This window comes from Mustelus asterias, chromosome 1 (genome assembly GCF_964213995.1).
Source record: "Mustelus asterias chromosome 1, sMusAst1.hap1.1, whole genome shotgun sequence".
Lineage (NCBI taxonomy): Eukaryota > Metazoa > Chordata > Chondrichthyes > Carcharhiniformes > Triakidae > Mustelus > Mustelus asterias.
In genome coordinates, this window is record NC_135801.1 from 157,645,510 (window position 1) to 157,661,280 (window position 15,771).

Below are 15,771 nucleotides of genomic sequence, written 5' to 3' on the forward strand. Positions count from 1 at the left end.
TAACAGATGTGTTGAGTATAGGGCTAACGGGAGGACTTTGAATAGTGTGGAGGAGCAGAGGGATCTAGGTGTATGTGTGCATAGATCCCTGAAAGTTGGGAATCAAGTAGATAAGGTTGTTAAGAAGGCATATGGTGTCTTGGCGTTTATGGGTAGGGGGATTGAATTTAGGAGTCGTAGCGTTATGTTGCAACTGTACACAACCCTGGTGCGGCCGCACTTGGAGTACTGTGTGCAGTTCTGGTCCCCACATTACAGGAAGGATGTGGAGGCTTTGGAGAGGGTGCAGAGGAGGTTTACCAGGATGTTGCCTGGTATGGAGGGGAGATCCTATGAGGAGAGGCTGAGGGATTTGGGATTGTTTTCGCTGGAAAGGCGGCAGCTAAGAGGGGATCTTATTGAAACATATAAGATGATTAGAGGTTTAGATAGGGTGGATAGTGATAGCCTTTTTCCTCTGATGGAGAAATCCAGCACGAGGGGGCATGGCTTTAGATTGAGGGGGGGTAGTTATAGAACCGATGTCAGGGATAGGTTCTTTACCCAGAGGGTGGTGAGGGATTGGAATGCCCTGCCAGCATCAGTAGTAAATGCGCCTAGTTTGGGGGCGTTTAAGAGATCCGTAGATAGGTTCATGGACGAAAAGAAATTGGTTTAGGTTGGAGGGTCACAGTTTTTTTTTTAACTGGTCGGTGTAACATCGTGGGCCGAAGGGCCTGTTCTGCGCTGTAATGTTCTATGTTCTATGTTCTACCTCTCTAGGATTAAAGACCAGTGCTTAGTTTGCATTTTTACAGCCATGATAACATGTGGTGCAACCTTTTAGTGATTGATGTGTTTGTAATCTGAGATCCCTCTGTTCTCTGCCCCACCTTAACTTGCACCTTCTGGTTAATAATACTACCTTTCATTTATCTCTGTTTAATACGATTTGCCAATTCTGCAAGGTTATCATTCTGCAAGGTTATCATTCTGCAAGGTTATCGATGTCATCCTATAATTTGTTACAGTGCTTCTCGATATTGACGTCACGTCACGCCGCCAAGCTGGAGTCATCTGCAAATTTAGAAATTGTGATTTTGAATTCAAAATGTAAATTATTAATGTAGATTGTGAACAGCAGTGGTCCAGCACTGATCCTTGTGGAGCTCCCTCCCTTCTACCACAATGAATAAGTACACAGTCTGGCAGGCCAAGTCGAGATGCTCTGTTCTTTCAGGATTTGGCCAGCTTGATTAGAGTCACTTTGTTTTAGGCACTTGAAGTTCCTTAAAACCTTCTTCTCCCAACCTCATAGGAATACATTCTGTGTCCTTGCTTCTCACCGATTGTGGTCAACATAATGTACTGATTTGTCAATTGAAAGGGATGTCACTTGGTAATCAGGACTTTGAACTCTGGACATGAAACTTCAAATACCGCTTTTTTTCCTGATTTATGTTCAAAAATCCAATCAACAGAGTAGTGTTTAAATATTTTCCATTGGAAGCTAACACCGCATCTCTCCCCACTCCTTAGAAATGTTATTGCCAGGGGTGCGGGCTGTGAATGCAGCATTTGTAAGAAATGTATAAAATTTAAACTGTTCTGCCAGCGCCCCTGGCTTAGATGACTTTTACAACCTAATGGTTACACTACTTCTGATTTGCAGGCAGCTCCAAGTTCTCGGAGAAACCCATCACTTGAATCACACATTCAGGACTGAGATCCTTTCCGCCACACTCCCAACTTTGCAGGAAATACAGGCTTTTTACAGCAGATTTAAGCAGCTATTCTTGCCAGGTAAACTCATTTTGTCCATTAAATAGTGTAACTAATGTGGTTCCTAACAAGGAGCAATGCAACTCTGTTTAAAAGCATTTCGATCTTTCTTTTCGTTTGAAATGAGCCCTATAAATTTCACATTCTAAGCTTGAAAGTGGCTATTGCCTTAACTAACTTGTGACTTTTTTTGTAAAATTAAGCTTTTATTTTTGAACCTTGTAAACAAAGGACCTTGGTCATTAAGATGGTTTTAAACCAATGATACTGATTAGTTCACAGGAATGTATGAAAGTAATATTGACTTGAACTTTTTGGTATTGTGCTAATGGGTTGTTCCTTGAAGGAAAATGATATTTGGAACGTCTTGTTGAAGTTGTACAAGACATTGGTAAGGCCACACTTGGAATACTGTGTGCAATTCTGGTCACCCTATTATAGAAAGGATATTATTAAACTAGAAAGAGTGCAGAAAAGATTTACTAGGATGCTACCAGGACTTGATGGATTAAGTTATAAGGAGAGACTGAATAGACTGGGACTTTTTTCTCTGGAGCGAAGGAGGCTGAGGGGTGATCTTATAGAGGTCTATCAAATAATGAGGGGCACAGATCAACTAGATAGTCAATATCTTTTCCCAGAGGTGGGGAGTCTAAAACTAGAGGGCATGGGTTTAAGGTGAGAGGGGAGAGATACAAAAGGGTCCAGAGGGGCAGTTTTTTCTCTCACAAGGTGGTGAGTGTCTGGAACAAGCTGCCAGAGGTAGTAGTAGAGGTGGGTACAATTTTGTCTTTTAAAAAGCATTTAGATAGTTACATGGGTAGGATGGGTATCGAGGGATATGGGCCAAATGTGGGCAATTGGGATTAGCTTAGGGGGTTTTAAAAAGAAAGGGCGGCATGGACAAGTTGGGCCGAAGGGCCTGCTTCCATGCTGTAAACCTCTATGACTCTACTTGAGCAAGCATGTATGCTGTCTAGTCTTGTCCCACAATATGCTATTAGTTTGTATTTGGGGTAAATTTGAACCGTTCTAGAAATCTAAAGCTACAGTTGACGCCTGGTGAACAGCACTCCAGAGTGTTATGGCGCAATTGTGTTTTGCATACATAGATACATTTACAATGTTTTCTAATTAAAAAGACTGAGCCATAAAAATACATTGATTGGTATTGTTTTATAAGCAACCAATAAATTAATTCAAACTAACTCTATATTTTAATTATTTTTCAAAGTCTTAGATCTGTCAACTTTGTACAGAATCCATGAATGAGGTCAAGTTGCCTGAGGTTGATTAACTCATTGTGTGTTGTTCTAGATATAGTCAGTGTAATAATAATGTTGATTGTTCTTGACCAGATAATGCTGCTGAATTCTGGGAGTCTGACATTAAATGGCTGTCTGTTTTAGAGAATGCAAGTTGGCTAGAAGCTATCAGGTTTGTGCCTCTTTCCTGTATTGTTAAATCATTATTATTTTTTTAGTGCACTATAGTTTGTTTCTTGAATTGGTTTATAGAATGACAGCAGAAATGTTTAATGCATCAATGAAGTTATTCCATTAATCCTGTCATAATTGAGGCCAGTTTAATTTTCATTTTACGCTTTTGTTTACATTTTCTAAACATTCATAGTAAGGTTACATTGGAAGTGCAACATCATCGAACAATTTCTTGTTGGCAAAGCTCAGTGGGTTTTTTTTTTGCTTCTGCATTTTTTATTCATTTCATTTATGGGATGTGGGCGTCACCGGCAGCATCAGTATTTATTGTCCATCCCTAACTGCCCTCCATTTTAGAGGGCATTTGAGAGTCAACCCCACTGTACTTGCTGCTACAGGAGCATTAAAAAGCTAAAGAAAAACTTTTTTTTACAAATAACTAGTCTAATTATTCTGTGGCTGTCAATTAGGAAAACCTCACCTTGCCTGACTGTTAAGTTCATTTCATTTTTGTGTTTTAGTATTTGCAGTTGTCTTTTTGACACCTTCTAAAATAGGGGATTTTAGGGCAGCCCTTGCAGTTCAAATCGTAGAATCCCTACAGTGCAGAAGGAGGCCATTTGGCCCATCGAACTTGCACCGACTACAATCCCACCCAGGCCCTATTCCCATAACCCCCCACATATTTACCCTTCTAATCTAATCCAGTGACACGAGAGTCAATTTGGCATGGCCAATTAACCTAACCCCCACATCTTTGGACTGTGGGAGGAAACCGGAGGACCCAGAGGAAACCCACGCAGACACGGGGGGAATGTGCAAACTCCACACCCGAGGCCGGACTTGAACCCAGGTCCCTGGCGCTGTGAGGCAGCAGTGCTAACCTCTGTGCCACCCTGCCACTCCTAATGATTCCAAAACTCTAGGATGCAAATTATAAAGTTAAAAGTTTATTTTTTAGTCACAAGTAAGGCTTACATTAACATGAAGTGAAGTAACTCTGAAATTTCCCTGCATAAAGTAAATACCATAGTATTTGTACAAGTTCTGTACATCTGTATTTTCAACACTGCTCACTTGGCGTGTTGAATAATGAAATGCACGGCCTCAAAATAAGGAGCTTCCCACCATTCAGTCTCTTGCAAGAATCAAAGTCATAAACAAGAGCTGGGTGCTTATCTGACTCCTACAGATGTGTATAGTATTTCAATTGTTGCATCCGAGAAAGAAAAAGCTCTTTTATATAATGGGGATTCAGCGGCAGTATCTTTCAACACACATGCTTCAACTTCCTATTGGAATTTTGTTTAACCCTTTCTATTTTGTTTCAATACACGTGCATTTCTATTGCTTTTCATGCGTTCATAATTCGTGAAATTGCAAAATGCAGTTTGGTGTCCAAGACTTGGATTGTGCAATCCTTCACCACTGCAAAACTTCACGTCTATAAAATTTATACTCCTGTGACACACGACTGAACCAGTGGATGCATTGGGAAGCACTGAGCCATATTTATATTAGTGTGAAGTGATATTACTAAGTTATTAAAACTTTGAACAATGGGAATGTTAGATTTGTGTTTCATCAATGTTACAGTAATCTCAGTCACAACAAATTGAAGAGACTTTCACAGCTCTGCAACTTCTAGTTTATGGAAACAATGTATAATTCTTTAGCATTTTTAGAAGTAACAAGTTCAGATTATAGTATTTTTTGTTTAAATTGATTCCCTGGATAATTAGATAGTTTGTTGCAAATATGTCTATTAATCTAAAGAGATGATGCATGGTTATTTTGATTTTGTACAAGATCATGCAAGAAGAACTCTTAAAACTTCAGGGTGTCTCAAATCATTCCCAGCCACTGAAGTACTTGTGAACTGTTAACACTGTTGTGATGTAGGAAAACAAGCATTAGGTGGCTAACATGAACTCCTAAATCTTTTTACCATATCCTTTAGTTTTTACCCATTCAATATATAATGACATTTCAATAAAGTTAAAGTTTGTTTATTTATTAGTGTCACAAGTAGGCTTGTCACACTGCAATGAAGTTACTGTGAAAATCCCCTAGTTGCCACACTCCGGTACCTGTTCTGGTACAATGAGGGAGAATTTAGCATGGCCAATGCACCTAAGCAGCACATCTTTCGGACTGTGGGAGGAAACCAGAGCACCTGAAGGAAACCCACACAGACACGGAGAGAACGTGCTAACTCCACATAGACAGTGACCCAAACCAGAAATCGAACCTGGGGTCCCTGGCGCTGTGAGGTACCAATGATAACCACTAATCTATTATATGGAGTTTCTAGGTGTAAGGCCAGAAGATAATGGGATGGAGGCTTGAGTTTTAATTCATTTATGGGATGTGGGCATCACTGGCTATGCCAGCATTTATTGCTCTTGAGAACATGGTGGTGAGCTGCTGCCTTGAACATTTGGAGTCCATGTGGTGGAGGTACACCCACAATACTGTTCAGGAGGGAGTTCCAGGATTTCAACACAATGACAGATCCTAAATGAATATTTCTCATCAGTATTTACTGTTGAAAAAGGCATGGATGTTCAGGAACTTGGGGAAATAAATAGTGATGTCTTGAGGAGTGTGCATATAACAAGTGCTGGAAGTCTTAAAATGCATCAAGGTAGATAAATCCTCAGGACCTGATGAAGTGTATCCCAGGACATTGTGGGAGGCTAGGGAGGATATTGCGGGTCCCCTAGCAGAGATATTTGAATCATCGATAGTCACAGGTGAGGTGCCTGAAGATTGGAAGGTGGCAAATGTTGTGCCTTTGTTTAAGAAGGGCTGCAGGGAAAAGCCTGGGAACTACAGGCCGATGAGCCTCATCTGTGGTGGGTAAGTTATTGGAAGGTATTTTGAGACACAGAATCTACAGGCATTTAGAGACACGACTGATTAGGGACAGTGAGCATGGCTTTGTGAGTGGAAAATCATGTCTCTCAAATTTGTGTGTTTTGAAGGGGTAACCAAGAAGGTAGATGAGGGCAGTGCAGTTGATGTTGTCTACATGGACTTTAGCAAGGTCTTTGACAAGGTATCACATGGTAGGTTGTTGCATAAGGTTAAATCTCATGGGATCGAGGGTGAGATAGCCAAATGGATATAAAATTGGCTTAACGACAGAAGCCAGAGGATGGTTGTACAGGGTTGTTTTTCAAACTGGAGGCCTGTGACCAGCGGTGTGCTTCAGAGATCGGTGCTGTGTCCATTGTTATTTGTCATTTATATCAATGATTTGGATGAGAATTCAGTAGGTATGGTTAATAAGTTTGCAGATGACACCAAGATTGGTGGCATAGTGGACAGTGAAGAAGGTTATCTAGGATTGCAACGGGATCTTGATCAATTGGGCCAGTGGGCTGACGAATGGCAGATGGAGCTTAATTTAGATAAATGTGAGGTGATGCATTTTGGTAGATCGAACCAGAGCAGGACTTACTCAGTTAATGGTAGGGCGTTGGGGAGTGTTTTAGAACAAAGAGATCTAGGGGTACATGTTCATAGCTCCTTGAAAGTAGAGTCACAGGTGGACAGAGTGGTGAAGAAGGCATTTGGCATGCTTGGTTTCATTGGTCAGAACGTTGAATACAGGAGTCGGGACGTCTTGTTGAAGTTGTTCAAGACATTGGTAAGGCCACACTTGGAATACTGTGTACAGTTCTGGTCACCCTATTATAGAAAGGATATTATTAAACTGGAAAGAGTGCAGAAAAGATTTACTAGGATGCTACTGGGACTTAATGGTTTGAGTTATAAGGAGAGGCTGGATAGACTGGGACTCTTTTCTCTGGCGTGTAGGAGGCTGAGGGGTGATCTTATAGAGATCTATAAAATAATGAGGGGCATAGATCAGCTAGATAGTCAATTTCTTTTCCCAAAGGCAGGGGAATCTAAAACTAGAGGCTTAAGGTGAGAGGGGAGAGATGCAAAAGGGTCCAGAAGGGCAATTTTTTCTCTCCGGGTGGTGAGCACCTGGAACAAGCTGCCAGAGGTAATAGTAGAGGCCGGTACAATTTTGTCTTTTAAAAAGTGTTTAGACGGTTACATGGGTAAGATGGGTATCAAGGGATATGGGCCGAACACGGACAATTGGGACTCGCTTAGTGGTTTAAAAAAAAAGGGTGACATGGACAAGTTGGGCTGAAGGGCTTGTTTCCACGCTGTAAACCTTTATGACTCTATGACAGTGAAGGAATGGCGATATGTTTCCAAGTCACGATGGTGAGTGACTTGGACTTCAGGTTCCTAATGTGTTTGCTGCCCTTGTCCTTCTAGATGGTAGCAGTTGTGGGTTTGGAAGGTGCTGATTAAGAAGCCTTGGTGAGATTCTTTGGTGCCACTTGTACACGCGCTTCCACTGTTCGTCGGTGGTGGAGGGAGTGAATGGCAACCCTTCCAGAAACAATCAGTCGGGCTGTTTTCCTGGATGGTGTCAAGCTCCTTGAGTATTTGTTGGACCTGCACTCATCCAGACAAGTGGGAGAGTATTCCATCACACTCCTGACCTGTGCCTTGTAGATGATGGACAGGTTTCCATGTTACCCCCATCTGCCTGATTTACATCTTCCAATCCTATTTCTGCCTTTTCTTTGCCTGCAGCAGAGCTTTGTGACTTGCCTGAAGGACAATGGTTAGCACTGCTGCCTCACAGCACCAGGGACCCGGTTCGATTCCTGGCTTGGTTCACTGTCTTTGTCTTTATAGAGTTTGCACATTCTCCCCGTGTCTGCGAGGGTTTCCTCTGAGTGCTCCGGTTTCCTCCCACAGTCCAAAAATGTGTGGGTTAGGTGGATTGGCCATGCTAAATTACCCCTTAGCGTCAGGGGGACTAGCTAGAGTAAATGCATGGCGTTATGGGGATAGGGCCTGGGTGAGATTGTGGTCGGTGAAGACTCGATGGGCTGAATGATCTCCTTCTGCACTGTAGGGATTCTATGATTCTTATCCTTTGTTTTGAATCATAGATTCCTATAGTGCAGAACGAAACCATACGGCCTTTCGAGCCTGCACCGACCACAAGGTTCCACAATTAGTCAAGTCCTGTCTCCGGTAACTCATTTCCGTTCCATAATTGTGCTACTTGTGGTTTCGTTATTTGCTTGCAGCTTGGAAAGATCCAAAGATTTTTATTTTAATGCCTCCTCTTCTCCATTCAGCTGTCCTTCAGCCTAACAATATCTATGTTCACCGTTTTCAGTTGGGTATGCTGCAAAAGTGGTTGAGAATTTTCAGTCAAATTGGGACTGCAGACTTTCTACTTTTTGTTGCTCCTGTACACGTGAATTCTTCTTCTTTTCCTTTTCCTCAGTTTGACTTCTGCATATTTCATCACTTTTTCCATGAACTCATCCTTTTCACACAGTCTTAATAAACTTGCTTTCGATTTCTTCATATACATAATATATATATATCTTTGGAAATTTAATATTTTTCTGAGTTTTGTTCTGAATGTCCAATTGCTTTCTCCATCTCTGTAGTCTCATTCTTGTACTTAGCTCCCTCCTCAGATATTGAACATTGCTGAGTCTACTTTGCCAACTGGTTCTTCAGTTCTTTCAGTGACGTTAAATTAATTTTGCTTTTCTGTGGGATCCTTCAATGGATTTTCCTTTTTAAGCACAACTGCTTTGTCTTCAGCTTTCTAGTAATTCAACAATCTCTTTGACTTTGTTCTGCTGTGCAAGGCAGTCTTTATTTTTTCATGCTTACGAAGGGTTATGTACTCATTTTGCAGTTGATATTGAAGGATGATTAGCTGTTCTTTTCAACTGTTTTTATTCTGTTGTTGACTACTTGTCATTTCAACTGCACTTCATTTCATTGCTTTGCTTTGTTACCACTACCAGTTCCAATAGTTTTCTCTGGAGCAGCATTCAAAATCTTATTTAACTCCCATTTTTTTTCTAGGGCCAAATACTGATTCTTCAGAGAGACTTTCAGGGCAGTGATGACTTTGAGTACCTTTCCAGGCCACTCTTGTGCATGGCTGTACTTTGGTTGAGTTCTTTCCAACTTGGTTTTGATATGAACATTTTCCTGTGGAACAGCTTCAATCTCTCTTTGCATGTTTTGTTTCTTCTGCGTTACATCAGATAACTTGCCTCTACTTGCAGCCATCTGCTTGCTCAGCACTGCTGTTGCAGTTTGGGGAACTGATTTGCCAGTTACAAAACACACTCTTTTCAAGCCTTTTGGCTCCTTCTCAGCCTCTTTCCTCTGCATTAAGCTCTTTGGCTTGAGTTCTTTATTGTGCTGACATGGTTTGTGACTATGTTGTGTTTTGCTTTGATGTTGTATCCTTCGCCCTGGTGTCTCCTTGCCCTTTTGGTGCAGCGTTGGGGGTGTTCTGGATTTTTTTTTTAAAGATCTGCACTCCAAAACTTGATGTTTGAAATACTTGGAGTGGCACAGTGGTTGTTAGCACTGCTGCCTCTCAGCAGTAGCAACCCGGGTTCGATTCGCACGGTTGGGTCACTGTCTGTGTGGAGTCTGCACGTTCTCCCAGTTTCCTCCTACAGTCTGAAAGATGTGCTGGTTAGATGCATTGACTGTACTAAAAATTCTCCCTCTGTACCCGAACAGGCGCCGGAGTGTGGTGACTAGGGGATTTTCTCCAAGATTGTACTGCAGTAACCATTTTTTCTCCTTCTGTGCATGTTGGTTACAATGGGCTCTCATTGCAATCTTGGAGCCATCTTTAAAACTTGGAAATTCTGCAGGAAACCTTTTAAACTGACAGCTTTTGCCAGAAATTTGCTTCTCTAAGCTTGAGAAATCAATTTGAAGGCATTTTCCTTTTGCTCTGCGTTATGTTTTAATTTTGTTTGTTAATTTGAGCTCAGGTGGTATGATGCCAACTGTAGATCCAACTGCAGCTTTCTTTCAGCTGAGCTGGTTAAACAATCCTTATGCTCTGCCTGATTATTGCCCTGATTATTTTAAAAAGGTTAGTTCAGCCTTTTGGTGAATTTTGGTTGCCCATTTGTGATCTGGCTTGGTTCTTTGACTCTGCGTTTGACTAGGTTTGGCTTTTGTTCATCTATTTGCAATCTGGTTAGGTCCTTTGCCTCCTGTCTTTGATCAGATTTAGTAGTGGATCCCATATGCTGTGGTGGAGTCCTTCTCAGCTGCACAATGGATCTTTTGTCTTGAGCCTCCATGACTAATTTTTTTAGGTGAATTTCTTGGAATTAGGGACACTTCACTCAGGTCAGACTGTAGTTTCTTAACTTTTCAATTCTCTGGAATTTTGGGATCTTTCATCTGCTGCTTTGAGGTCCTGGGTTCATTCATTAGCTGCCACTATGTTGTAAGGTTGTTAGGTGTCTCACTAAGAGATCTGGAGATTTGAGCATGAATTGTTTTGAGACAACTATATGTATATCTCCAAGGTATGGCCCTAACTAGGTGCTATTTCCATGCTGACCTTTCTAGCTGCACAGTCTACCATCATGTGACACTCTAAATCATCAGGTGGGTGATACTTTTTTTGCCATTCCCACATTAACCCTTACTACCTGAGCACCCTTTGTACTACAATCACTTCCAAGACCAAGCAAGTGTTGTGCAATGAAGTGTTTTCTGATATTTTCCTGTACTCTTCGTGAAGGTATAGACTGGTTTTGCACTTTCATGGAGCCTTCTTGCATTTTGCTTTAAATGTTGAGGCATTAAAATTTAGGCTCAGAAGGAAGAATTATTTTGTAAATTTAGATTTTTTGATGGGGGGGGGGGAAGAAAATGGGAAAAAAACTAGGCACAGAGACAGAGAAATAAGTTGAGTGTGTATATCAGAGTGAAGACCAGAATCTAAGCGCTCTAATAAGAAATGCTACAAGGCTGCTGAGGGTGTGTGTTTCGGGAACTTGTGTTTACTCTACAATGGAAGTAGCAGTGAGTTTAGAGTGTGGTTTTGGGTGTCTTGGCGAGAGATTCCAGCTGGGAACAAGCATCTAGTGAACGCTCAAATCCACCAGAAAACTGTTTGCAGCTGGCATAGACTAAGCAGGAAGCCTTCGTGTTAAGATGATGGCAAATCTCCACTGGGTTTTTGTATGTGTAAGGGTATTGCTGGGGTAAAAGAAATGTTGGGAAATTGAAACATCACCTTCTGTTTGTATTGAGATCTTTCCAACCATTTCTGACTGGTGTAATATACTTCATTTTTCTTGTTTCATAAATGTTTTAATCTTTGTTAAAAGTTCATCAACAGACTTCTGTGAATTTGGTCAGTAACTTACCTCCATGATCTCTAAAACAAAGTTAGGATCTGTCCTGCCAGGTTTCACATCAATTGGGATCGTAACGGTCTGTAAATCTGAATTGAGATTATATAGAGTTTTAATTATTCCTCCCTGAACTTTTGGGTAACTAGTTTCTGTCTGCATGAGCAAAATACATTATCCTTGCCCTTCCATCAGCTTGTGTCTCCTCCTGGTGGTAGGTAATCCAAGGTAACTGTGCGTATATAATACAGAATAAAACATGTAGAAATTGGACCATGTTGGATCTGGTTTACAGTACAAAGAGGCAGCAGAAGAGTCAGTTTTGTAGACCTGCTTCCCAAGAACATTTGTAAAAGAATTCTGTGAAGCCATTTTTCAGGAGCCCTTGTTGGATGGTCCTCTCCATATGTAAATGAAGGGCCTAATGCCTATTTTAGAACCTCTTGATGGAAATCGAGCAAGCCTATGCCACTCGGGATTTAGCGACTACAAACTAAAATTAAAGTTGTTTTTCGAATGAAAATCTTCAACACCTTTTTGTGGAGGCAGGAGCAGCACCGCTGGTCTCCTGACTGCACAGTCACTGCCATTTCACTGACTGCCCTTCTTTCCTAGATTTTCCTTTGGAAGTGCTGGACAGGCGAGCAGACCAAAATCCTTCCTCTCCAAATGCATGAGGCCCCTGGTGTTGCAAATGCTGACAACTCATGCAGGAAATATGGCCTGTGACTCAATATTGGACCAGCTTTTCATATCCCTATTTGAGTGTGCCCACAGCAGTGTCCAGATAGTTATCTACTCTGTTTTGGTGGTAAAATAAGTGAAGGATAATTGGAAGATGGCATTGCTATTTTTAAGATTAGTTATTGTTGGGGTTTTTTCAGAGGCTAAGTATTGAGCTTAACTTTGGCTAATACAAAATCACGCAACTACAGCATCCAAGATGTATGCATGATTCAATAATACACTTTCAAAAATATATGTTTAAATTCTCTAACTTTGTGGCTATGTGTTTCTATGCACAGTACCTCTGCAAAAAATATATAAGGCAGTCTGTGATTCTTATCCTAAGTTAACCTACTCTGTTCTAATATTCTTTATTAGTGTTTTAAATCCCAGAGTATTTTGAAGTCCTCTGACAGTTGTCATCAAAAATAGAACTTCAATCTTGTTCCAGTACATGAGATGTGGACTGTGTTCCTTTTACAGGCAATGTCTGAAGAAAGCCTTGGATATTGTTGAATGCCTGGAGCATCATAATGCATCTGTGGTACTTGTGGGTAAGGAATAGTTAGATTACTTTTCTTTTGCTTAATATTGAGCTCTTGCAACATTGCCATATTCTAAGATCAAACAAAATATAATGTGGGACATAAGTTTTAACTTCTATTAATCATTCTGTCTACTTTATTTAATCAGAGCCTCTTCATTTAAATTTAAAATGAACCTTTTAACTGGGTGGGGGTGGTGGTGGGTTGTATCGCTAGATTGCCCATGCTTCTCTTCCATATCTTTACCGATTTCCCCCAACTATAACTGCTTTCCTACACACTAGAGAACCCATTTTAAGTGTATTCTTGTCTTTTTCCCCCCCACACAGAAGAAAATTGCTCTGATTTGTGCTGTCTAATATCTAGTCTGGTCCAGGTGATCATAGACCCATATTTTAGAACAATATCTGGCTTCCAGAGTTTAATTCAGAAGGAGTGGGTGATGGGCTGCCATTGTTTTCTGGATCGATGTAATCTTCTGCGAAACAATGATAAAGAGGTACGGTTGAAACAATTAAGAGACGTGAGTAATTGCTTTCCACGGCTAAATTTGAAATGATAGCTGTGTCCAATGATAATCTGCAATGTAGTTTTGTAACACGTGAAGTGGAATTTGTTATTTTTCTGTGCAAATTGTTTCCAGTTGATTCTGTAACTGTCGGGCAAGATGTAGATAAAAAGTTGAATGTTGGTGTATTGCTGCATCTTGGTTTATGTGACTAAGTAAAGTGTTCTTCCAATTTTGTGTACTATATTAAGTGGAAAATTAATCCTGTGTTACAGTGGATACTTTGAGTGCTTTCTCTGCATAATTTAAGATGACTTGCAAATTGGTAAACAATTCTCAAAACTTAAGTAGAGTTACTTCCAACATTTTGCCTAGCAGGGTGTAGTGGTGTACCACAGTTATATCTTTAGGAGGAAAATGATCTTTTAGTGACCTGCAACCACTTCCTCTTCCCAAGTGGCATGAACCAAAGATCTTGGCTAGGGTATACAGTGGGGAGCTCCTGGAAAGTAGGAAGTGTATGTTCGGGGCTTTGCGCTCACCTGTGATGCAGGGGTTCTGATGATTTTTAGATTTGTAGTTCCTGTAACGAGCAGTTTTCTGCATTACTGGAAGGAACCTGAATCATAACCTTCAGCCGAAGTAACAATTAAAATTTTTAATAATCAAAACAGGACAAATGACTCCACAGAGATATTTAGCTTTAAAAAATGCTTTGTTTTCAGTACTGTTACCACATATGTTAAACAAAGCTTAAGTATTTTAAACAAAGTAACATAAAATACTGGAAACACTCAGCGGGTCTGGCAGTACCTGGAAAGAGAAACCGAGTTAATATTTCAGATTAATGATGCTTCTTCAGAACTGGAAAAAGATAGAGAAGGTGAGACTTTAAACAAATACAGAGCCAGGAATCTTCGAACAATTACAGAGCCAGGGAAAGGGACATGAGAAGAACAAAACAGAATTCTGATGGGGTGAGTACAGGAATGATTAAATTGTAAAATGGGCGGCACGGTAGCACAGTTGGGCGGCACGGTAGCACAGTGGTTAGCACTGCTGCTTCACAGCTCCAGGGACCTGGGTTCGATTCCCGGCTTGGGTCACTGTCTGTGTGGAGTTTGCACATTCTCCTCATGTCTGCATGGGTTTCCTCCGGGTGCTCCGGTTTCCTCCCACAGTCCAAAGATGTGCGGGTTAGGTTGATTGGCCATGCTAAAATTGTCCCTTAGTGTCCTGGGATGCGGAGATTAGAGGGATTAGTGGGTAAAATATGTAGGGATATGGGAGTAGGACCTGGGTGGGATTGTGGTCGGTGCAGACTCGATGGGCCGAATGGCCTCTTTCTCTACTGTAGGGTTTCTACGATTCTATGACGAGATGTCCCAGTATATAGTAGAGAAACAAAGGATGGGGTTTTTTCTGAGGCTAAGTATCGAACTTAACTTCAGCTAACAGACTCACGACCACAGTATTCTGGTGAAAGACCATTGATCAACACGGGCTGGACATCCAACGTTTCTCTGAAGCTGCATCACATCGGCAATATAATCGTACAATTTCCAAAAGTCATTTTACACACTCACTGGCTCATCCCAATTGGAAATGAACCAATCATCATTAGTACAGCTCAATCATTATTATTAAGTGTCATATATCTTGGCCAATTACAGATTCTCTGATGGCATGGGAACAATAAGTTCTAACGGTTTCTGCCTGATTTTCCCATGGTCATCTGGACTAACTCTTATCTGGTTATATACTCGGCCTATTCATTAACTGTCTGGAATCATTAGCTTGTCCTTGTTCAATGAATGTTTCATTCACTGAGCTGTTTGGTACTCATGCTGATAAGAGTTATGCTTCTATAAGTGTATTTTGTAAGGAATGTGGTTCACTTTACTGGCCTATTTTCCATGATGTCCTCAAACCCTGTGCCTGTACTTTCAAAAATACGTGTTTAAATTCTCTAACTATGGTTATATGTGTTTCTATGCAGACAATACCTCTACAAAATATATACAAGGCAATCTGTGATTCTTATCCTAGGTTAATCCACTCTGTTCTAATATTCTTTATTAGTGTTTTAAATCCCAGAGTATTTTGAAGTCCTGTAACAGGTGGGTTCCGAGGGAGGTTTAAATGGTTACAGGGCAGCAACAGCACAAGAGGGAAGGAATAGAAATGCCATGGAGAAAAAGGCTGCATTGTCTATTATTGTGGTAGAAGTGAAGCACTTCAACCCCAGGAATAAGAACTAGGAAGAACTAGGAGCAGGAGTAGGCCATCTGGCCCCTCGAACCTGCTCCACCATTCAATAAGATCATGGCTGATCTTTTTGCGGTCTCAGCTCCACTTACCCACCCGCTCACCATAACCCTTAATTCCTTTACTGTTCAAAAATTTATCTATCCTTGCCTTAAAAACATTCAATGAGGTAGCATCAACTGCAGGGAATTCCACAGATTCACAACCTTTATGTGAAGAAGTTCCTCCTCAACTCAGTCCTAAATCTGCTTCCCCTTATTTTGAGGCCATGC

General features: G+C 41.0%; 1 protein-coding gene across 3 annotated transcripts in view; it reads left to right on the forward strand.

Annotated features, from left to right (window-relative positions):
- Positions 1–15,771, forward strand: part of mtmr12 (myotubularin related protein 12) — an 82,341-nt gene that overhangs the window by 48,963 nt on the left and 17,607 nt on the right. For all 3 annotated transcript variants that reach the window (XM_078221205.1, XM_078221213.1, XM_078221220.1), the window contains exons 10-13: positions 1,652–1,782; positions 3,120–3,198; positions 12,662–12,732; positions 13,053–13,222. In XM_078221205.1, coding sequence (XP_078077331.1) covers positions 1,652–1,782; positions 3,120–3,198; positions 12,662–12,732; positions 13,053–13,222 — 451 coding nt within the window. The remainder of the gene's footprint in view (positions 1–1,651; positions 1,783–3,119; positions 3,199–12,661; positions 12,733–13,052; positions 13,223–15,771) is intronic.